At 51.0% G+C, this 24,122-nt stretch overlaps 2 protein-coding genes across 6 annotated transcripts in view; one reads left to right on the top strand and one right to left on the bottom strand.

Annotated features, from left to right (window-relative positions):
• Positions 1–2,070, top strand: part of Spen (spen family transcriptional repressor) — a 73,924-nt gene extending 71,854 nt beyond the window's left edge. For both annotated transcript variants that reach the window (XM_085690329.2, XM_085690327.2), the window contains exons 13-15: positions 18–212; positions 504–662; positions 994–2,070. In XM_085690329.2, coding sequence (XP_085546455.2) covers positions 18–212; positions 504–662; positions 994–1,125 — 486 coding nt within the window. In that variant the 3' untranslated portion in view covers positions 1,126–2,070. The remainder of the gene's footprint in view (positions 1–17; positions 213–503; positions 663–993) is intronic.
• Positions 2,071–2,900: 830 nt separating this feature from the next.
• On the bottom strand, positions 2,901–22,341 carry Zbtb17 (zinc finger and BTB domain containing 17). Of its 4 annotated transcripts, none has more exons than XM_048426643.2 (16): positions 22,194–22,341; positions 19,837–19,923; positions 8,243–8,449; positions 7,412–7,600; positions 6,711–6,851; positions 6,361–6,483; positions 5,674–5,915; positions 5,449–5,591; positions 5,063–5,363; positions 4,734–4,821; positions 4,532–4,648; positions 4,330–4,450; positions 4,058–4,188; positions 3,564–3,773; positions 3,364–3,453; positions 2,901–3,284 (listed from the first exon to the last, which is right to left on the bottom strand). In XM_048426643.2, exons 3-16 carry the CDS (start codon positions 8,445–8,447, stop codon positions 3,001–3,003), a joined length of 2,385 nt encoding a protein of 794 aa, XP_048282600.1. In that variant the 5' UTR covers positions 8,448–8,449; positions 19,837–19,923; positions 22,194–22,341; the 3' UTR covers positions 2,901–3,000. The 4 variants fall into 4 exon arrangements, with proteins under 4 accessions (XP_048282600.1, XP_048282599.1, XP_085546456.1 ...); XM_048426642.2 differs by having other exon boundaries at positions 8,243–8,469; XM_085690330.1 differs by lacking the exons at positions 19,837–19,923; positions 22,194–22,341 and adding an exon at positions 10,224–10,243.
• Positions 22,342–24,122: the final 1,781 nt, after the last annotated feature.

Consider the following 24,122-nt stretch of genomic DNA (forward strand, 5'->3'; position numbering starts at 1 on the left):
GTTTTCCTGGTAAGCAGAAGTACCCCATCGTGTGGCAGGGCCTGTTGGCCCTCAAGAACGACACGGCCGCTGTGCAGCTCCACTTCGTCTCTGGCAACAATGTCCTGGCCCATCGGTCCCTGCCTCTGTCTGAAGGCGGTCCCCCGCTGAGGATTGCCCAAAGGATGCGGCTAGAGGCCTCGCAGCTGGAAGGGGTTGCCCGAAGGATGACAGTAAGACTTGTGGGCCCTGGTAAATGCCTATGCAATACTCAGGGAGGGAAGAACAGGCAGCCTCAGGGCTAAACTCCTGGCTTTGATAACTCTTGAAGTGGGCTATGAAGGACAAACTCGACTTGGGTAGAGAAATATCTCTAGTCTCAGAAGTGAGCATACATGCTTGCACTCATGTACAAGCACACACGTTAGTGTGATGTGACACAGCCATCTTAGAGATGCCTGGCTCCTTTGGTAGGACACATGCTATTTAGTCAGGAGACCCCTAACTATTCACCTCTGCTCCAGGTGGAAACAGATTACTGTCTGCTGCTGGCTCTGCCCTGTGGTCGTGACCAGGAGGATGTGGTGAGCCAGACGGAGTCCCTCAAGGCTGCCTTCATCACTTACCTGCAGGCCAAGCAGGCAGCAGGGATTATCAATGTTCCAAACCCTGGCTCCAATCAGGTTGGTCCACTGTCCCATCCCTACCCAACACTTGTACACACAGCTAGGGCCAGTTTAGGTCAGGGTGGGAGGGCTGACCCAGCCAGGAGTTCCCAGAGGAGGTGGGCACACGGGAGCATGGGTGATGGCCACCAGTTGCCCATCCTGGAAAGAAGAGGGGTAGGGGGCGGGATGGGGGAGGTATTGACCTTGAATTATAGAAGCTGATGACACCCTGTCCTGATATGCGGTCTGACGGGAAGGGGTGGGGGGACTGTCAAGGCCTGCCAGGTACAGGTATTGAGCCAGGCAGTCATGGAAGACAAGGGTCCCACTTTGTCTCCTCCTCCAGCCCGCCTATGTGCTGCAGATCTTCCCACCCTGTGAGTTCTCAGAGAGTCACCTCTCCCGCCTGGCCCCTGACCTCCTTGCCAGCATCTCCAACATCTCGCCCCACCTCATGATCGTTATTGCCTCTGTGTGAGGCTCTGCTGCAGAAAGATGAACGGACAGAACCGTGGACAACCCAGCCAGGCAGAGGGGAAGCTGCTGAGGGGCAGGCTGCCCTGGCTCTCACGCCCACCCAGCTCTATGGACAGACCTCCTCTGGGGGTGGTGCTGCTTGTATGTTTACATGAAATTCTCGCCCAGGACAGACCACCAACCCATGGACTCACAGAAACCTTAGGGGCTGGCCTTCCTCGTTCGGAGAAAAGGAACAAGGCAGTGAGAGTCTGTCTGTGTTCAACAGAACAGCCTTTGCACTGAATTAGTGACTTGCACAGTGAACACAGGTGTGGCTCTCTGGACATGTGGACAGGAGCACACCGCAGACTCTCATGTAGGACTCGGGACTTGTGCTGAAGCCTTGGTGTCAAGGAACATTTCATTGGGTATTTTTTGCCCCATCGCCTCCTTTCTTCCCTGCTCATCGGACATGTCATTGTTCTTAATTCTCCTGCCACCGCCGCCACCTTCGACTCATCGGATGTACAGTTTACAGTTGCGTAAAAGCGAACAGAAGGGTTTTCTTTCTTGGTCGGATGTGCAGAACTTGGGATGTGTATATATAAATATATATATATATAATATATATATATATAAAATACTGACTTAAATCAAATTTCCCTGACATACTTTTTTTTAATCTGTGCCAAAAATGTGTTTTCAAAGAAAATCTTATTTTCATACTCAGACTTTATACCGTCACTCATTTGTATAAGTGCGCTTCGTTACAGCACGGGTCCCACTCCGGCAACATGGAAGTGTCACACAGCACCTGTACAAAAAGACCTGGCCAACTCCCTCTTCCTGTGACTTGGACCTCTCCCTGACTCCTAACACTTATTAATTTATGAAACTGTTTTTCTCAGCGCAGTTTTGTTGTGTGTCCATTGGATTACAAACTTTATTAAAAAATACAAAACACCTCAAGTGTGAATGTGGTTGTCACTCAAGTGGGAACCACAGGGTTCTTGGCTTGCTAGAACAGTAGCTCCCACCCCAAGTCTGAACAAGAGTGTTTCACCTTGTACTAGAGACTGGAATAGGTCCTGTTTCTGGGCCACTGGGAAGCCATTCAGGTTTTGATAATGAAGTCCCTCCTTTCCCTACCCACTTGCAAGCTCCTGCTCTAGGTTCATACTGAACGCCTTCCTTCCCTTCTCCCCTCCCCAGGGCATTGCTGTTCCTTGTAGTAGTAAGGAGCAAAAAAGTAAAAAACAAAACCATGGCACCATCTGGGTGATGGACCCGGAGGCGACAAAGCAGGTCTGTCCAGTTCAGTGGGGTTCCTCCATGGGAAAGATCACAGCTCTGCCTGGGAGGGTCCCATCGTCCAAGCTGCTGGCTGCTCCCTTCCCTTCTCTCCTTGCCAGCCTGGTGATAACCTGTAGCAAGTTAGTGTTGCCACAGGGTGGCGTCACTGTGGCCTCGGTAAAGCAGGTTCTAGGCTCTAGATTACGGAAAAGCCAACCAGTGTTCTGTACACTGCTCTGGTGTTGCTGCTCTGGCTAAAGGCCCTAGGCTATTTGGATCTGGGAAGCTGTGCACTCTGGTACAGGGCTGGTGAGTGGAGCAGCCACAGGGTGCTGCCCATACCCTAAATAATTTAAGACACAGTATGGATCTTTCCATGACGGGCAGCAGGATGTCCCAGGAAGCCTGGTTGGTCCCTGAGCTAGTGTTAACCATTCTGCAGTATGAGCTACGTAGATGACAGTCCCCACCCACCCGGGGACACAAGGACCATAAGCAACATTAGAAAATAATCAAATTTATTCTCTAGGGATTGGGGAAGGAGCACCTTGAGTCCCAGGGTGCCATCCGTCCTTAAATAAACAGTCAGAGGGCCACCTGCTCACTCTGCAGGCGGTGGGCAATCCGGAGCTGTGGGTGGAGTTTCTCCCAGTGTGGGCTGGCCCTCAGCCCCATCCCTAGGACGGAAGACCAGCTCTCCAGCCTGCAGCATCTGCCCAGCTGGCCATGTGCTGCCCGGCCCATACTGCTGGTAGAAGTCCGCATCTGTCTGGAACATGACCAGTGCCTGGGCTGTATGGATCCGAACATGCTGGGCCAGGCTGTTGGCATCCAGGAACTTGTCCCCACAGGAATCACAAGCGTAGAGGATGTGGGTGTTGGGGTCTGTGGAGGTGCGGGCTGTGGTCAGGATGGGAAGGACCTTGGGTCCACCGGCGTTCATGCCCCAGACTGCCCCTCTCACCTTCTTCCTGCACCTGCTTGACAGCCTTGCTGATCTCGGCTTTCAGCACTTCTGTCTCATCAGCTGTCACCGCAGCCCCCACTGGTACCACTGTGGGCAGAGTCAGCAGGGCCTGAGGCAGAAGCCACAGGGACCTACCCCATTGTTGCCACCAAGGCAAGCTGCCTGTGGCCACCCTCTGCTGCCTCTACAGTCCACACCTGTGAGCTGAGTGACCGCTGTTGCTGCCAGTGCCTCCGTGGCCAGTGTGACCATGTCATCCACAGTGACCACGCTGACCTCACCACCCTCTTCTGGCTCCAGGATCTTGATGCCTGCTTTGCCCTGATGCACAGTCTTCACGTGTGAGCGCAGGTTGTCTACTCGGTTGAAGCCACGGCCACACTTGTCACACAGGTAAGGCTTCTCTCCTGGGAGGGGGGAGGTGAGTTACCATCCTACCACCTGAAGACCTCCCAGGACCCAGAAGCCCCATCTTAATCTAGCAAGTTCTCTGGCAGCCACCAGTGCTGACAGGTGCCTCAATAGCACCCTCCTCCTGGAAGCTCCAAGGCAGGTGGAGTCACCATTGGAACTGAACTTCAAGATTACCTGTAAGCAAGTGTGGTACAGGGCTCCCTACCTCTCCCCCACTACCCGTCTCCTCCAAAATGGGCTGGGAAGGGCTGGACAAAGGCAGGCAGCGCATGCTCACCGGTGTGGATGATTATGTGCTTGGACAGGTCCCCCACATTCACAAAGGCCTTGCTACACACGCTGCACTTGTGTGGTCGGATGTTGTCATGGTGGCGAATGTGATTGGCCAACTGGCTGGACTGGACAAATCTACAGGGCCACAAATCAGAGGCTTATGTTGACCCACAGGAGCCTTGATATGTGTGTTGGGGGGCTTGGGGAGTACCCACCACTCTGGGACACAGCCTGAGACTTGGCCTCATGCTCCCTGGGGTTGGGGCAGGCTGCTACCTCTTGCCACAGCGCTCACAGACGTAGGGCTTCTCCCCCGTGTGTTGGCGTACATGGGCGATGAGGGAGCTGGCTTGAGTGAAGGCTTTGCCACACATCACACACTGGCACGGCTTCTCACCTGGGGCAGAGGCACAAGGCACTAGCACCCACTCAGCTCCCTGTGCCCCTTCCACAGCCCACACAGGGCCTCCTCACCCACCCGTGTGGATCCGTACGTGCCGCTGCAGCGCGCCTGGGTCAGCAAACTGCCGCTGACAGTGGGTGCATACATAGGGTTTCTCCCCGCTGTGGATCCGCAGGTGCCGCTTGAGGTTCCCTTTGGAAATGAGGGGCGAGACTGGTGTGCTGCACTGCCAGGGGCCCAGGGATGAGGGCGGGGAGCCAGGGTGCTCTGGGCCTACCTGAGGTGGTGAATTGCTTCCCGCACTCCCGGCACTTGAGAGGGCCATCGGCAATGTGGATCTTCAAGTGGGCCTTCAGGTTCCCCACCTGCACCCAGACAAGGGCTCAGAAGGGTCCCCTAGGAACCTGGCTTTTCCCCAAACCCTTGAACCAGGAAATAATGGACTTTGTGGTCTCTCAAAGGGGCAGAGCAGTGGAAGGAAAATGCAGCAGAACCTGTTCTAAGATGGCTTGCTCTTCAGGGTCCCATCCTAGAAGAGTCCCTAGCCACAGATACAGTGGCTGTTGTGTGCTAACCCTACGGTGCTGGCTCAGGGAGGGTGCACACCTGGTTGAACTTCTTGTCGCAGTGCGGGCACTTGTGCTCCTTGTTGGTGTCGTGAGTCTCCAGGTGGCGCATCTTGGAGGTGGGGTCAGAGAAAGAGCGGCCACAGTAGTCGCACTGGTAGGGTTTCTGGCCACTGTGCACCAGCTGGTGGCGCTTGAGGTTGCCTGAAGTAGTGAAGAGCTTGCCACAGTCCCCGCAGCGGTAGCGGGCCTCCCCCGAGTGCCTCTTCTTGTGCAGGTTCAGCAGGCTGATGAGCCTGTAGCTCTTGCCACACTCCTCACACCCATAGGGTTTCAACGGGCTGTGGGTCAGAAGGTGCTAGGTGATAGGAAGGGGTCTTGCAGGGTCCAGGGAGGCCCCCAGTCTGGGGGAGGCAAGGTAGGTACCTGTGTGTCTTCTCATGGGCCTTGCATGCTGCGGGGTCTGAGAAAGCCTTGCTGCACTCCCGGCATGAGAAAGGTTTCTCACCCGTGTGGATGCGGATGTGGCGTTTGAAGTTCCCCGTGTGCGTGAACTCTTTCCCGCAGTCCTGCAGGCGCAGCAGGAAGGAGTGCATGAGGGGCTGCAGAAACCCTGGAGGCACAGGGCTGGCACCGCCCACGGCCCCGCACCTCGCACTTGTGGATGATGGAGCCATAAGCCTTGGACTCAGTGCGATCCCCATAGGTGCCTGAGCGCAGGTTCCGGCCCTCCATGCCAAGCTCTTGCCCAGAGTCTGTGCCCGCAGACTCTTCATTCTCCTCAGGGGTCTCCCCATTCTCCAGATGCATCCCCTCTTCCTTGACTGTGGCAGGCCCTTTGACCTCTTCCTCTTGTTCCTCGTCTCCTTTGCTGGCTGGTTCCACTTCCATTTCTGCACAGAGAAGAGGGGGTACTGAGGGACCTGGCTGGGCTCAGTACCTTCTGGGTCTGGTCTAACTCCCTCTCCACTTCACAAATGCCTTTCTTTAGGTGACAGTGACTCTAGGATCTGTCACCTAAATATCTGCTACTTGGAGGGTGTAAGACCTCAGGGAAATGTGTGTGGCACTATTAGCCACTAAGTCCTTGTTAGCTTGGCTGTGGGAAGCACGGCACTGTGCAGTGCCCAGGGCTGAGCCCCGGGGCTAAGTCAGGATACTTCTAGACTAATGGAAACATGGAGGGGATGTGCACCCAAGACAGCTCAGGAGTCAAGAAAGAAGAAAAGCTCAAGTGAATGCTGTCCAAGCAGGACAGGCTAGCGGGAAGAGGGGTCCAAGAGGACAGTGCAGTTGCGGTATGTGTGGCAAGGCCAGCCCTGGCTGTGGGGAGGGCACCTTGCTCTGAGCTCTCTGACAAGGCCTCAGCTTCTGCAGCAGCCATGCCGCTCGTGGGGTCCGGCTTGAGTTCTGCGGGTGGAGGCTCCCGGGGAGCATCAGCCTTCTCCGTCTGTTCTGCGCCTGAGGAGGGATGGATTGGGACTCTGTCCATGGCTGGAAAGACCCTGCCTGCAGAACAAACTGTCTGAACTAGACACGAGCCAGAATAGTACCGGAGCGCATGCCAACCTCGCAGCCACGAAGCCTTTGCTATTCCTGCTGCTGGAAGGTGGTGGGCAGAAGCAGCTTCCTACCGTGGATTCCCTTCTTCCAGGTAGCCAGCCCATGAGAACTAAATCACAACTCACCACTGGCTGTACTTTCTGCCTGGCCACCCCGCTCTTCTTTGAGCTCTCTGCTTGAGCCTGCATTTGGACTGCTTCTTGCTTGGTCCAGCCTGCTCAGCATGGTGGCAGCAGCCTTCTCTTCTTTGGCTCTCTTGTCTCCTCCTGGAGACAGAACAGGACAGAGTTGTCATTTTCCATCAAGTGTCTACTGCCAGAGGGATGAGGTGGCTCCTCTGAGTCCCCCTGGGGATTTGGGTGCTTCACTGGTTTGTTCAGGGAACACCTTACCCCAGGACACTGACTTCACAGCACCACAAGTGATGTTACCTTACACGGGCAGAAGACACTGGGTGTGTGTCAGTGCTCAGCAGGAGGGGGACATGATCCTTTTATTGCCCATGATGGGAGTCTGCAGGCTTCTGAGGACACCCTGAGAGCCAGGGAGCTCTGGGAAGGCGGCTACAGGCGGTCAGGCGAGAGCTCTGCTCCCGGGCACTTAGTGACCCACATGTGGCTCCCGCTCTTTGCTGCTCAAGGGTAGGAAAGGGCAGGTGTGGGACCCTTTCCAGGAGTGCCTGGCCAACCTCTTCCAGCACCCCGCAGTGACGCCAAGGTGGATGAGGAATCTGAGGCCCAGTGAGGTGACCCAGAATCAGGGACAGGGCCTCCATAACAAGCCAAGTTCCTTGACCCCTTCAGGAACAGCCTGCCAGGGACCTTACCTTCCACAGTTGAGGCCTCTGTATTTTCCCCAGGGCTGCTGGCCGGCTCAGCAAGTGACTTGAGCGCATGGCAGGCTGTGATAATATCCTGCATCTGGAGAAAGCTGGCAACAGCCAGCACATCATCCACGTTCTCCGGGCTAAGGTTCAGCTTAGCAGTGTACATGAACTCCAACACCTGCCCCAGGCCTGCCAAGGACAGAACAGCCATCACAGATCCACTTCAGGGCCTACCACTGGTGTCTCCACCAGACCGCAGAAACACATTTTGGACAATTGAGCGGTAAGCCTCCAGCACCTGTCTGCTGGGCTAGGGACAGCTTCTAAAAAGATACACCTGGGGACACCCCATCCCTCAAACAGCATGATCTTTAAGACATCGTCACCTGCTCTGTCTATCTTTCCGTCACCTGACATTTGCATGTCTGTGTCCGCATCTATAAAATAAGAGAATACCTCGTCCTAGTCCTCTCAAAAACAGGTCCTAGGGCTCTGGGCGGGAGCACAGACCTAGGATTGGTCCATCTTTCCTCATCCCAGCCCCAGCTAGGTCCTCATCATTTTTAACACAGCCTGGCTGTCAGCCCCAGGACTAACCTGGCCACAGAAAGGGATGAGGAGGGCTTAGGGTCAACCTTGCTCCATCCCTACTAACAATGCTGGTCCCACTGCCTCTCTGCCCTGATCATACTATGAACCTGTGTCCTGGTTACACCATGTCCAGTCAGAGATGGGATAAACTTGGTACCCATAGAGTTAGGTGGGACATGCCTGCTGGCACTGCCCTAAAAGGGCCTTGCATGGTATGAGGCTCTGGCCCCAACAGGGTACCTGCCGCATTACTGATGTCCAGATGTACCACGTCCTTCTGGTCCACAAAGAGCATCTTGAAGTATTCGCTGCAAGCCGCCAGCACCGCCTTGTGGGCCTTAAAGTCAACACCATCCACCACAAAGGTGCAGTCACAGAGAAGGCCCAGTTGCCGCTGCTGGTTCAGCTGCTCCAAGACACGCTGGCTGTGCTGGGGGAAATCCATGGCTGCGGAAAGCCAGAGCCTCCTGTCAGCACCGAGAAAGGATGCCAGTCCAACTCGCTGCCAACTGCCAAGCCCCGGGTGAGACTCACAGAAGAGACGGGGAGCATTAAACAAGGGAGAAGCTTTTCCACCACAAAAGGGCAAATGATTCCAGACACTTGCTGCAAGCCAAGATGGCTCAGTCGCTCCCAAAGCTTACTCAACAGGGCAAGTTCCCCAAACCAAAAAGCACCAAGATAGCCCTAATAGCTTGCTCCTGAAGCAGAATACACAGGAAGTAATGAGCTAAGGAGTCAAGATGGCAAACACACAAAACAATTGCTGTCTCACAAAATAGCTTAACATGTTTTACAAAGAACACACACACTATTAGAATAAAACGCAAATGTTCAGCTTTGGGGCTCTAAGTCCAGGCGGTTCTTGCATCATCAGCTGCAGAACTCCCTTTCCCGCAGCCCCCACAGGCTCTGGGAAGCTCCCTGTTCACATAAGGCTGGGTTCTTTAGGGTGGGGATCTTACTCGGCTCTCTCCTTCCAAGGCTTTCCCACCCCGCCCTTGATCAGTCCCTCCCTCTCTGAGGAGAGTGAAGTGACTCCAGCCCTGACCAAGAGCTGCCTGGAAATCCCACAACTTCCAAGGATCTACGCTTGGAGAAGGTCCTGGCCTGGTGCCCAATTATGAACTACACAGGTAGAGCTGAGATAACATCCAAGTAGCCCCTTCTTGCCCAGCACCCCTGCAAAACCTTCTCAAGATCAGCTATCTTCTAGGGAAACAATGGTGTGAGGCCAGAGTCCACAGAATCCCTGCGTGGCTGGATCCAAGCCCTAATAGCAGCCAGCCACTCCAGAACCAGGCTGCCCTGGGCAGGAGAGGGACTGGGAACCCTGCCCCAATGCAGCAGCACTGGCTGCTCCTGACACTGGGCGGTCACTGGCCTAGAGCTGCAATGACCGTCTCAAGAGAGCCAACAGAGCTCCTCCACGCCAGCATAGGCACATTTGCCACCCTGTGGTTTCTGGAAACTTCTAAGTATGTGCCTGTAATCTCAACACTTAGGAAGCCAAGGCAGGAGGATGACAAGTTTCAAGCCAGTCAGAGTCATATAATAAGAAAATACTGGGGGTGTGTACCTGCTGAACTAAGCTGAGGAGTCAGTGGGGAGCATGGCAGCGCTATCAGGTCACATACAAGCTCAGGCTGGGGACCAGCCCTGCTCCCCAGGCCTAAGCAGGGGCACTGCTTCTGGGCCAGGCAGTGCCAACATCTACAACTAGAAGGCAGCCTGCGGCAAGTTAGGCACTGGATACCTGCGGCAAAGCCACTGCAAATCAGGAGGCCTTGTAAAAACACTTCTAGGCCAGTGGGGTCACAACCTTCCTGATGCTGCAAGGCATACAGTTCCGCATGTGATGACCCCAACCGTAAAATTATTTTCATTGCACTTCATAACTGTAATTTTGCTACTGTTAAGAATCGTAATGTGAGTTCCAGAGGTCTTACTAAGGTAACCCTGTGAAAGGGTCCTTCAACCCCCACCCCCAGGAGGGTCGTGACCCACAGGTTGAGAACTGCTGCTCTAAGTCCTCAAACCCCAGAAAGAGCAAATTCTCACTGGGATCCGAAGGGATGGAGAGGAGAATCCCAATGCTAATGTTCAGAAAACAAGACACTGAGAGGAACCTGTGTCCAGGAGCCCTTTCTGAGGTGCCCAGGAGCTAAGGGCGCACACAGAGGACAAAGCAGGAGGGGCAGACAGCCCACACCACACTGACCCTCCATTAGCACTGTCTTCTGAGATGGAAAGTCGTGGGCAGATGAGAGTCCGAGTCGCCTTCTCCACAGCCACAGTGGACCACCTCCTGAGTGGAGACAGGGAGCCACCATTCCATGTAACCCTGGTTGAGTTAGGACTCAGAGATCCACCTGCCTTTACCTCCTAAGTGCTCGATTAAAGGCGTGTGCCTGTGCCACCACACCCAGCAAGTTCGGTTTCTAATAGAACGAACAAAGCACAAGAACAGGCCCAGGGCAAAGCCTGCCACACTCTGCACGGTTTGCTAGGGACCGTGACAAGGCACATAGAGGTAGGATCCAGGAGGACCGGCACATCTCAGTCCAAACCTCAGGCTCTGAGACCTACCCTGCTCAACCCACCAAGTCCTCCAGCAGTGGAGAAACAGCATTTGTAGAGTTGTTTCAACCTGACAGGTGTCACAGAGCCAGAACACCACACCCTGGTCACCTGAAAACCAAGCACACAGCCACCCTGGGCACCAACTTCCTTGTTGCTGCTTCAGAGATGGAAGGACTAGGGAGGAATTCTCCGGACTTGAATTCAGGGTCTGCCACTGGCTGCCAGGAGCCAGCATGTCTCCAGCAGTGAAGGGGCTCAGACATTCTTTACATGGTTAGTATCATCCACTCAACTAGGCCAGAGGCACACCTTCAGCAGCAGGGCAGCCATCTGCTAGCAGGAAGCAGACAGACATACTGTTACTCTTTTTTAGGCTCAAAACCCTGATCACATGATCTCTACATCCTTTTTCCTGGGCACTCTGGATGGGACTAGATCCACCAATCAACACCCATCATTCCTTCTAAATGTAATCTGGAAAATTTCTGTAATACTATGGGGGGCACCACAGACAACAAAGGGAGGGCGTGCTGAGCAAAGAGCCACTGGGGTGAACTTTCTCTGATGTGAGGCACTTTACTCTGAGTGACTGGACTGTTAAACCCTGCCCTGCCGGTGCTCTTGTATGAGGCCAACCACCTGTCTGCCTGAAGCACTAGGCAGCCTGAACTGCAGAACTTTCTCTCAAAGTCAAATGGGCTCCGGTCACACACTGAAACAGGACCCAAGTTACTGGCAGGCACTGACTAGCAAGAGGGGGTGGTGCCACATCTTAGGCCAGAAAACAACACTCCCTCAAGCAGACACCCTGAGCTTGGCTGGCTCCCAGAATGGACCGGCCTGCTCAAGCTTCCACACAAAGAGGTCACCACTGAGTGCCACTCACCTTTCCTGATCATCCAGAAATACAAGTGGCGCTCTCTCTCTCTCTCTCTCTCGCTCTCTCTCTCTCTCTCTCACACACACACACACACACACCAGGGAAAAAGAAGTCCACAACAGGCCACCTCTGGGAGGTTGAAATTTATGCACCCAACCCCACTACCAACCTGTCTCTGCAAGTTCAGCCTGGCAGAGAAAACAATTAGCAGCAAACCTGCCCCGCTAGTACACTGCTCCTAGTCCAGTAAATGCTCAGCTTGCATGCGCACACACAACCTATCTAGAAAGCTAACCCTGCAGCGGGTGAGAGGGGACAGAGCCTTGCACAAACTTGGTAACCGACTGCTGTACCACTGAGCTGTGTTCGCAGCTCTCCCTCTTTTATATAAACATCCAGACCTATCTGCGTGGAACCTCTCCGCATTTGGGCACCTCCTCCTCTACGGACAGCGCTACCCTGACTGAGAACACGTCACCAGTTCTGAAGGACAGTCCTTTCTGTCATTTGTATTAGAAAAAGCCAATTCCTTTTTTGTTTTTGGTTTTCTCAAGACAGGGTTTCTCTGTGTAGCCCGAGCTGTCCTGGAACTCGCTCTGTAGACCAGGCTGGCCTCAAACTCAGAGATCCACCTGCTTGTGCCTCATGAGTGCTGGGACTATAGGTGTGTGACACTACTGCATGGCTTGATTTATTTATTTACTGGCTTTTTTTCCCTTTTTTCCTTGAGCCAACACAGACTGGCCTCAGACTCACTGTGTAGTACAGTGTTCAATCCCCAGCAATGTACAAACTTTAAGTGTTGGTACACCCCCAAAATCCTCAACTACACAAGAGCTTGAGGCAAGCCTGGGCGATGTGAGGTGCTGCCTCATAAATAAATAAAGCTGACAAAATTAAGACATTCTTAACTGGAGCGCTGGGACCTCCCTGCGGCACTGGGAGGGTTAGTCTCCGAGCCTCCCACAAAATACCACAGCACCAAGAAACACTTCTCCCTTGGTGGGTCCGAGGCCCCAGTGACATTCAGCACAGTCCTGAGTGCTGCTGAGTCACAATGCAACTGACTCACGCTCTGGAGAAGACACCCACATCCTGCAGGGCATGTGAAAACACAGTAAAGGGGCTCCTCTCAAAAGGGCACGTGGGGACAGCTGTTACCCACACCCTTTCTCTGTTTTACCACTCATAAATAATATCCATTAAAAGTTAAAGCAGCGGAAGGGGGGAAGCTCAGTTAGGAGGGAGGGCATTACTCAGGGTCAGAGGCCTTCTTTTCCATCAGAAAACCGTTAAGGCATCTCTGTGGTGGAATGCACCTGGGATCCGGGCATCAGGAAGCAGAGGCTAGGGGACTGATGCTAGTTCAAGGCCAGCCTGAGCTACCTTGTGAAACTGTCTCAAAATAACAACAAGCCACATTCTCTACTTTCTACAAGACCTGGTGACTGACAACTTCTCAAGGGAAAAAAAAAAAAAGAAAGAAAAAAAAATTTTGTAGGGAAATGGTGAATTACAAATTTTTCACAAAGAATGTGTCAGTCAGGAAGATTCTGGGAACAGAAATCCCTGAAGGAGTCCCCTAGAGCAGCAGCACCCTCAGCGTCAGGCACAGGGGAAGCCCTGACGCTGTGAAGAGCTGCCTGCCACTGCTGAGACCACAGCTCCTAGGCTGAGCTACAGTCTGGGGCTTGGAACCAAGCAGAGCTGGTCCTCAGGCAGCAGGAACTTCCACTTTCTTTCTGTGTTCCTGGGCTAACAGTGGAGGCTTCGACTTCGTAGAGATGCCATGGGATACCATCATTATATACATAAATACGTAAAAACACGCTGGAACAGTGAGCCAGGGGACCAGAAGGCCACTGCTCATAACAGTGACAGCCAGGAGACCAGGGGGCCACTACCCACAACAGTGACAGTCAGGAGAACAGGGGACCACTGCCCACAACAGTGACAATCAGGAGAACAGGGGACCACTGCCCCCAACAGTGACAGCCAGGAGAACAGGGGGCCACTGTAAGGGGCTCACTTTCCTCAACCAGATATAACACAAAGCCTCAGTGCTTGAGAACCAACGGCAGTGCCACCTCCGTTCTACAAAACATAGGGCTTGCACAAGTAAGCGGTTTCACTGAGAAAGGACACAGAATCACCATCCCACAGAGAAAAGAGACTAGTTGTCTGTGCTCAATGATTTCATTGTCCTTTAGAGCCAAATGGTATTCTGTCACAGTTACTGCTGTTACTACCCAGCCGAACTACATGGGAAGACCTACTGCTGAAGACACAACCCATGCTCTGGCTGCAGGACAGGAGAAAGGAAGCTAGACTTGAGATTAAAGCTTCCTCCCTGCTTGCCGACCCTCAGGGTGCCAGAAGCTGCTATGTAGACTGCTGGGGAGAGCCCTTAGCAGCAGCCCTACTCAGCCAGGCAGGAAGTGCCCACTGCTGTAACAGTGGTGAGCCTGCTAGGGGGTAACCAAAAGCTTGCTGACTGACTGCAGTGATGCTCCACAGGAATGCATGCATGGCACTGCCAACCTGGTCAGGGTTGGAGCTGGAGAGGGCAGAGCCTACCAGGGAAGTTACAGCTGTTGTTTTACTAAGTGGATATGACATGCCCATCGAATTGCCTTCTAAATAAGGATGTTAACCCGTAGATTTATGCTGCCGTCAGCACTGATCAGAGAAGTTTCTTTTGGGAGGGGGCAGATACTCATAATTTGTCAGTTGGCCAGTCTTAAACAGGACATCTATACCACCCTTTAAAGCATCGGAAATCATGGTAGGGGTGGGGGGGCAGAAAGGATGTGAGCACCAGCAGGAGGGTGAGTGTTGTGGACCATGAAATTACCACATTTAAAGCAGCTGTGATGACCTATGCAAGACTGGGCCCATCAACATTCTGAGATGGAGCCCAGAGTCAGGAGGTGGCACCCCTTTCTAAGGATCTACAAGGAGCTAACAGCCCCTAGGGGAAGGAAAAACATACCCATGTTCTGGTAAAAAGCCCCTCACCTGTGCTCCTATAAGCAAGCCCAATTAAACTCACTGGGTTACGTGGGGGAGGCGTGAAAATAGAGGACTGGCTGGGAAGGAGCGGGAGAACAGGATTGGGAGTGCCAAGACTGTGATGGGGAAATGTGATCAAACATACTGTGTACATGTATGAAGTGCAGGAATGAAATCACATATAATTAACATGGGATAAAAAAAAACAACACAACATCCAAAAGAAGGAAGTTTATGCTGAGCATATGGCTCACACCTGATTCTCAACAGGAGGGTGAAGGCAGGAGAATCAGGAGTTCCAGGCCAGGTCAGCTACATGCCTATCTCAAAAGAAAAAGAACAGAGGGAGACTTCGTGGACCTCAGTATGACATGTGTTCTTCACATGCCAGCCCTTCCTGTGGTTTTTCCCCATTAGGACTGAGTAATAAAGTCTCTTCTAGGGTTAAGATTTAAATGTTAAATGAATGAGTCAGTTCATGAGCCTGCCAGATGACCACGACATACATCTGAAGTACGACAGAAATCACAGAGCGGTGACAAGATAGATCTATATGGGTAGGGAGCAAGCTCAGAGCAATTCTAAGAGAAAGATCTCAACAATTTAAAACTCTATTTATTGAGTTTATATCTGTGTGTGTATGTCAGAAGACAACTTGTGAGGCGGCTCTTTCCACCACTGGAATCCAGGGCTCAGACTCGGGCTGTTAAGCTTGTCCCCAACCCCCACCTCTTCTCTTTGAGACAGAGCCTTATGCTGCCCTTGAACTCAACACATAACCAAGGACCATCTTGAACCTCCGATCCTCCTGCTACTTCTCAAATGTTACATGCCCAGTTTAGGCAGAACTGGAGAGTAAACCAACGCCTCTGTGAATGCTAGGCAGGCATGATACCAATTTCAACAGTGTTTACAGCCTGTGATAAGCATGACCTGAAATGAAGATGGGACCAGGCCTTAAAGATACCAGGAGTGAGCCGGGTGGATTAACGTAACATGGGACGTTTGGAAGAGACTACTGGATATATGGAAACACAACTCAGCAGGCAGGAAACCAGCTTTAAAAACAAAACAAAGGGGGGCTAGGAACATGGCTCAGTGGTTAAGAGCATTGGCTGTTCTTCTCAAAGACCTGGGTTCAATTCCCAGCACCCACATGGCAGCTCACAACTGTCTGTAACTCCAGTTCCAGGGGTTATGGTACCTTCACATAGACATATATGCAGGCAAAATACCAATATACATAAAAATAAATCTTAAAGAAAAAAGGAGAGAAAATATTTCTTTAAGAATAAATAAATAAATAAATAAATAAATAAATATGAACTAACCCTACCACCACCCCAAAGAGGTCTCATTAGATATCTCAGGTGGAACTCACTATATAGCCTAAGCTGGCCTCAGATTGCTGATCCTGAGATTACAGATGGGCACGACACCCAGTAGGAAGTTCTTTCAACTAAGCAAAAAGTGCTACTCACAAAAGACAAAACTGATAAATTACATGAACATTAAGAGTTTCTTTCCCAGCTGGAGAGAGCTCAGTGGTTAGGAGCACTGGTTGCTCTTGCAGGGGACCTGGGTTCAGTTCCCAGCACGTGGTGGTTTATACCATCTGTAACTCCAATGCCAGGGGATCTGATGCCCTCTTTTGACCTCTGTGGGTTGCCAGGCAATGCATGTGGTACAAATACACTGGCAAAACACTCACACATAAAATAAATGCACCTAAAAAATAAATCTAAAAAGGTTTTCTTTTTATCATAAAGGTGGAAGACATCCCAGTGTAAAAAGGCAAGCCAAAAAGTCACAAAAGCACAGTTACAACACAACATGTCTGCAGAGCAAAGGATCAGCGTGGACACAATAATCAACAACATGGTGCCCACAGAGGTCATCTGGAAAGAGGGTGGGTGAGCGCCCACAGGACACACCAAAGAGACACACTAGGCTGGCAAGACAGCTCAGCATGACAGTTCGAGTTCAGTCTTTGAAAGCCATGTAAAAGTCAAAGGAGAGAGAGTCCACTCCATAAAGCTGTCCTCTGACTGCCACAAGTGCACCGTGGCATGCATGTGTCCATGTTCACACACACACACACACACACACACACACACACACACACACACACACACCGGCAATGTTTGTTTTTTATTTATTTATTTAATTTTCAAGACAGTTCTCAACCGGGCAGTGGTGGCGCACGCCTTTAATCCTAGCACTCAGAAGGCAGAGGTAGGTAGGTGGATCTCTGTGAGTTTGAGGTCAGCCTGGTCTACAAGAGTTAGTTCCAGGACAGGCTTGATAGCTACAGCAAAACCCTGTCTCGAAAAACAAAAAACAAAAAGCAAAACAAAAAAAATAAAATAAGAAAAGACAGGGCTTCTCTGTGTAACAGCTCTGGCTGCCCGAAAATTCGCTCTGTAAACCAGGCTGGTCTCGAGCTCACAGAGATTCATCTGCCTCTGCCTTCTGAGTGTTGGGATTAAAAACATGAACCACCACCACCAGGCAACAGTGATGTTTAGAAACCTTTTCAAAAAACCAAAGAAACAAAATCTTAAAAGTTTTGGTTTACTGCGGGGCACTGGGGGTGGGTGGGCACGGAAAATGAAGTCAAACAATGGCAGCAGCCACGGGGGGAAAATGGTCTGTGACGTTATCCTGTGTAGAGCTCGAAGATGCACAAGGGACATAGGACATTTTACCCTGGTAGAGCTGCTACACCAGCTAAGATGACGCTTACAGGCTTGTACCTACTATGTAACGTTTGCTTAGCTAACATACATCTCCAGTCGGTTTATATACAAGTATGTGCACACATCTCAAGTGCATAGTTTAGACCTAGGGAGCTTTGTGATTAATGGAACACCAGAAATAGGAGGAAAATGATACACAGAGTGGCTCGGTTGGGCACTGGGTGGTTCCACTGATATACAGCCGTGGTTCTTTTGCTGCCTGTGTCCTTTGGATGTGTCTATGGCATTTCTAGGCTTGAAAGTAAAATGCTGCCAACTGGTGCTGGATGGAGGGGCCTTATTTTTTATTATGGCAGCTTATTATTTATTGTTGAACACAATAAAGTATAGTAGTAGCTGAAAAAAAAAACTTTTTAAAAAAAGACAACCAAATAGAAAAGTGGGCAAAAAATTTAAACAGTTGTTTCAGAAAAGCAGGAAGAAGAGTGACTCTCAAGGCATGTACCACCACCTCCCAGATGTTGGCCCTATTTCACAGATGGGGAAACTGAGTCTTGATTATGACACAGCTGGCTCTCTAGAGAGAGCCATGAGGTAGGGTGGCAGAGAGTCCTCACTGTTCCTTCCCATCTGAAGCAGTATTTACCGTTACTTCACTCTAAGTTTGCATCACCTCAGCCCAGACCTCTGACATCAGGCATTGGTGGCCAGACTCCAGGACAGCCTCTATACTGTACAGTGTATGAAGATGTGTCTCTGTATTTCCTCATCTTCCTAAGGCACCTTCTGATTGGTCTAATAAAGAGTTGAACAGCCAATAGCTAGGCAAGAGAGGATAGGCAGGCCTTCCAGGGAGAGATAGAAACTCTGGGAAAGAATCCGAGGTGCCAGTCAGACTCATGGTACTGAAGAGAGGTAACGAGCAACCTGGCAAAACACAGATTAATATAAATGGGTTCATTTAAGCTTTAAGAATTATTTGGTGGTTGGGCGGTAGTGGCTTATGCCTTTAATCCCAGAACTCAGGAGGCAGAGGCAGAGGCAGATGGATCTCAGTGAGTTTAAGGCCAGTCTGGTCTACAAAGCAAGTCCCAGGACAGCCAGAACTGTCACACAGAGAAACCCTGTCTGGAATAACAAACAAACAAACAAAAAGAACTAGTAGGGAACAAGCCTAAGTAAATTAAAGCAAGCTTTCATAATTAACAAATGGTTTCCATGCTGCTGTTCGGAAGCTGGCAGTCCAGTCCACTGCCACTACAGCTGTATGTGGTCAGCAGGGCTTTGCTTTTAGAATCCAGTCCTGCCAAGCAATAGCAATCATCTGCTAGACCTGGGCGCAGAGCACATTCACGTGTTCAAGAACCACCAGCTACCACGTGCAGTATCCTGGGAGCACACCCAGCCCACTCTCACTATTTTAGAGGGCTCTCCCGTGGGCGGGGCCAGGCCCCACACCCCCAACCCTGTCACTCTGGAGCCAGAGCAGGTAGGTTCTGTCTCCTCCAGTGGTGGATTAGTATGACTTGTTCTTTGCTCCAGACTCAGGATGGCTCAGGCCCCATGCTACAGAAATGCACCGTTCTGAACATCAGAGCCTTACAGGAGAGCATGAGGTCCCTGCTCTCTCTTCCTGAGAAATGAAGTTCATGTGTGACAGCAGGACACGAAGGAGACAGCATGGGCCATTAGATGGATACCAGTGCTGAAGCAGAAGCCGCATGGTCAAAGAAATCCTGCTGCATAGGCAACTCATGGGACACTGGCTGCTCAACAGGCTGTAGAACCAGTACTTCTAGACTTAAAGAGCAAAGGAAAAAAGCTTCTTGCTTACTTTAGCCAATGCTAGAACTTGCGATGCTAGAGATTTGAACCCAGGGCCTTAAACAGACTAGGCTAGCACTCTACCATTGAGCCCTGTAGGACAACTTTAGATTTTACCTAATCAAAGTAAAATAAAATCTGGGTGTGGTGACACACACCTTTAAACCCAGCGCCCAGATGGCACCTACAGAGTGTGAAGCCAGCCAGATCTACTAAAAAAAAAAAAAAAAAAAAAAAAACCAAAAAAACAGCAAGCATACCCACTTTAGTTTTGCTGTCAAAAATAAGTAACTGGATCAGACACAACTCATGACTAACTCCTTGAATTAGAAGGGTCACTCTGAGTTCAACGTCAGTCTGAGTGACAAAGCAAATACCACAGAAAACAAAGTTTTATCTACAATTTCACAATAAAACTGTAACAAGGATTTTTTTCCCACTAAATTTTTTGAGAGTCTTGTTATGTAGCCCTCGCTGGCTTCAAACTCAAAAGGTCCACCTGCCTCTGAGTCCCCAAGGAACAAAAGGTGTGCACCACCCCTCCTGACTTCAGTCCTGAGACGGTGATCTGAGCCATGCTGAGTGTGGACAATGACTGAAAAGAAGCCTTCCCTGTCCTGCTTCCCACTGCACTGAGCAATGCCCACGTCCATCAGCATAGCGGCACACACCTTTAATCCTAATCTCCGGGAGGAGGAGACAGGAGGATCTCTATGAGTTTGAGGTCAGCCTGGCCTACAAAGTGAGTTCCAAGACAGCCAAGGAAACAAACAAATAACAGCAACAAAAAGCTGTCTCCTGCAGACAGCGTGTGTCCTCCAGTATTATAGACATACCTCAGATCTCCGAAAAGCCGGGGGCTCGCTTTTCAGACAGTGCGCCTGTAGGAACTCCAGCTCGGCTCCCCTCCTCCAGCTCATCACCTGAATCAAAGAGACCCAAGTAGAATTATTATTGACCTACTGTAGAAAAGACTGTGTGCTGGGCCTGGGAAACAAGATGAATGATCAGGACCCCCAGGTTCCATACTCGGGAACTCCTTCCTGAGATAGGTCCGGTCAGTGCTGACGACCTGCCCAGTTTAGTGTAGCAGACACTTTCCTGAGATGCCCACAACACTGATTCTCAGCCCAGACATACCCTCACCTAGGTGACCTCTGGTGGATGACAGCAGTAAGATCACCGCCACATAGCTTGACCTCAGTGTTTTAGACAGGGTTTTGATTTTGTTTTTTTTTTGTTGTTGTTTTTAGACAGGGTCTCATTCTATAGCTCAGGCTGGCCTGGAACTTGCAGTAGAGTTCAGGCTATATAGGGAGTTGAAATATCCAAAATTCTGATTGGCCTCCTTAGTGCTGGGATCCTAGGCATGCACCACCAACCCAGGCTTTCTTGAATGCTTCTCAGGCATGTATTTTCAACTCATTTAAAACTAAATCTTTCCTCTTGTTAAATGAGCTATTGTCCTGCTTCCTACCGCACTGAGCAATGCCAACATCCACCAGTCAAGGACAGGGGACAGTGCCAGGGACTTGGCTTAGCAGGCAAAAGTGCTAGCTTTGCTGTGCAAGCCTGACAGCCTGAGTTTGATTCCCCGGGACCCAAAAGGCAGTGGGGGCCATCTTTAATCTCAGCTCTCCTGGAGAAAGACGACAGGCAGATGGGAAATCTGGATGCTTGGGGTAGCTAGCCTGCAATACACTATACAGTAGAAACAAGAGAGACTCCGACTCAACAACAAGCTGGAAGATGCGAACCAAATTCACTTTTGACAGGTTGGCCTCTGACCAACACATGCATGCACGCGCACACACACTTTTAAGAAGAAATGAGATAATCTTGTGCCTTCTCACTAGAGTTATCCCCAAGTTGTATCAATTCTACCTCCAAAATTATCTCTCCCTATTCATTGTCTGCACCTACACTTACTCAAGGCCACCCTTATGCCTCGCTTAAATTAGCCTGGCGATCTCTTAATTGACTTCAGGCTCACTCCTTTATTCCTCTTCGACTTGCCCAGTGATCTTTCTTGTCCACAGAGCTGATTCTTAAGTGCTTTCCCCTTAACCTAAAAGTTAAAAGTGCTTGGCCAGGTGATGGTGGCACACGCCTTTAATCCCAGCACTCGGGAGGCAGAGGCAGATGGATCTCTGTGAGTTCAAGACCAGCCTGGTCTACTACAAAGCTAGTTCCAGAATAGGCTCCAAGCTACAGAGAAACCCTGTCTTGGAAAACAAAACAAAAAGTTAAAGGTGCTAAACTCTGTAACGTCCCAAAGACTTAGCAGAGCCTCCCTGGCCTTACTGCCCATCTCTGCTAGAGAAAGGGGAGCATCCTCACAGACAACGCCTTCAACTAAGGATATACACCCTTCTCCTGCCTCACTTCCCCAAACATCCTTTAAGCCCAGCTAGCTTCCTGGGAGAATGGAACTGCCTGGATTACTTAGACTGTGCTAAGCCTCCCTTCCTGCAGCGCAGTGGTATATGAAAAGCCTCTTTCTGTCTCCCACGTGAAGTTGCTCTCTGAATGGTGATGACACAAATACCAGCAGGGGACTTTCCGGACATTGACTTTCTAACTGTAAGCATGCTGGACTCCGTACACACTATTACCTCAAGACAGGTTTTATCATAAGCTCTGCTTTAAGGGTGAGGAAACTGAGAGAGAGTCTCCGCTTGGTGCTGGGAACCCTGGTCCTACTTGCGGACCTAGTCCGCAGGCATCTGTCGTCAGATCTGTCAGGGGCGGAGAGAAGGAAGGAAACACGGTGGACGGATGGGTGGATGAGTGAATGAATGAGCGGTCTACGGTGGGGGCAGCGTCCGCTTCTATTCCACAACACATCCAGGCCGGCCCCGCGCCGCCCCGCACTTGGCCCCCACGCGGTCGCAGCACGCCCACCCGCCGCGGCCCGGCGCGCGGGGTCAAGGGGCGGTGACAGCCCGGCGGCGGGGGCGGAGATGGCACCAGCCGCGGTGTCACCCAGCCCTGGAGGCGACTCGCGCCCCTTCGGCAGCACGGGTGCACGGGCCACCCCTCCGGACCGCTCCCGTTGCTCCCCGGCCCGCGGCGCCTTCCACCCGGGCCTCCCCTCCCCCACACAACCGTCCCGGCATCCCGAGCCCCCGGCCCCTGCCGCCTCCGTCCCTCCCCCCGGACTCCCCAGCCGCCCGCACTGGCTGAGCCTCACCTGCCATGTCCCGAACCCGACCACAGAGGGAGGTGCATCACGGCCGCGAGAAGGCCAGGGACAGAGCTTCACGGCAGACAAAGGGCGCCGCCATGTTAGAGCCGGGCGGAACCGACCTCGCCGGCTTCCCGGCACTGACTTCCGTCGCCGGCACAGCGCTTCCCTACGTGCGCGACCGCCGACAGGCGCATGCGCCTACCCAGCCCAAAGTTCTCCGTTAGTGGACTTCGGTAATTGTCCCTGTTTTAACTCCTGTCTTGGTTTTCCGCTCCAAATACATCCGCAACGGCACTTAATGTGTGCCAGACAGCATGTTCATCATCTCACGTGTTCGTAACACCACAAAACCGTGTTATTTCTCCTTTTTTTTTGTTTGTTTGTTTTGTTTTGTTTTTTCGAAACGATTTCTCTGTGTAGCTTTGGTGCCTGTCCTGAAACTCATTCTGTAGACCAGGCTGACCTCGAACTCACAAGAGATCCGCCTGCCCCTGCCTCCTGAGTGCTGGGATTAAAGGCGAGCGCCACCACCAATGGGTTCTCCTCTTTTCTTGAAGGAGTGAAAACTTAGGTGCAAAAAGGGTTAAGTAAGTTGCTCATACTTGCACATCTTTGTGACAGAGCAAAGATGCGAACCTAGTTGTGGTTCCCATTATGTTTTGGTAATATTTTTGCACTACCGGGGATCAACAGCAACTTGGACTGGGTAGATGGCTCAGTGGGCAACGTACTTGCTTATGCAAGCAAGGGAATCCAAGCTCAATCATGAACAACCACATTAAAAGCCAGGGGGCAGGAGTGATGGCTGAGAGGTTAAGAGCACGTTTGCTCTTGCAGAGGACTTGGCTCTAGTTCCCAGCACGCGCACGGTGACTCCAATTTCAAGGGATCTGATGCCTTTTTTTCTGGTATCTGCAATAAATAGGTGGTACACATACATACATGTAGACAAAATACTCATACACAGAAAATAAGTAAGTCTTAAATAAACAAAAACCTCTCCTGCCCATATGTGATCAAAAACACCTGGTGCAGATGGGCCAAACAAGCTTCTTTAGAGGAGTGAAAAACATGTGGCTTGTTATCTCCCATAAACAATAGTGTAATTTCAGGAACTATCTGCCCCTAGGCAAGGGGATTACAGATCAGAGGCATTTTTGATTCATGGATATCTAGTGATTGTAGCATAGTAACTGAAACTTTGGCTCTCACATTCCTCCTTGAGTTGTATCCTAAGTCAAATCCTTGACTCTGTGATGGTACCTGTTTATATGAGGATCTAAAAACTATCAGCTTAATGGTACCCAGACAGAAATTATCGTTTAGTTAAAGTATCAGTGACACAAGAGCCAATAACAATTAGCAGTAGGACCAAAGGACTTGTGGTGGCTGACATCAGAGTTACTATCTAGAAAGAACCTGGAAATAAGAATGGGGAACAGTTATTTACTTCCTCTCAAGGCCCCTGTTTTGCAATGACTTTTTTTTTTAGTACAGCCATATTATTCTTAACCATTTCTGAGTAGTTTACATAGAAACAACAATTTTCTCTTAAAGCCATAAAATAGCCTCTCTGATTTACATAGAGCAGGTTGAATGCCCTATCAAACCATGGAACTATTTTAGCTGTTGATAGCTCTGGGTATATTTGATTTTAACAAGTACCTTTCTTGGTATGCCAACAGGTACTATAGGTAGCTATTTTGACTCTTAAACAGGGAGTTTCCTTTTGATCTAACATTTCAGCCTGCTGGGGGTGGCAAGGGGAAATACTCTCTCCGTAACTACTTCCTGCTGAGACTATGGCATTGTTGTCCGGGCCCAGTAAGGCTGCAAGGCTATACAAAGGCAAGGAGGGAATTCAGACAATGGGGCATTCATCAGAAGCATCTGGTTCACTGACCCAGCTGAAGAGACAGGGAGCATTTACAC

The sequence above is a fragment of the Myodes glareolus genome, chromosome 6 (genome assembly GCF_982192425.1).
Source record: "Myodes glareolus chromosome 6, mMyoGla1.1, whole genome shotgun sequence".
NCBI classification, from domain to species: Eukaryota; Metazoa; Chordata; class Mammalia; order Rodentia; family Cricetidae; genus Myodes; species Myodes glareolus.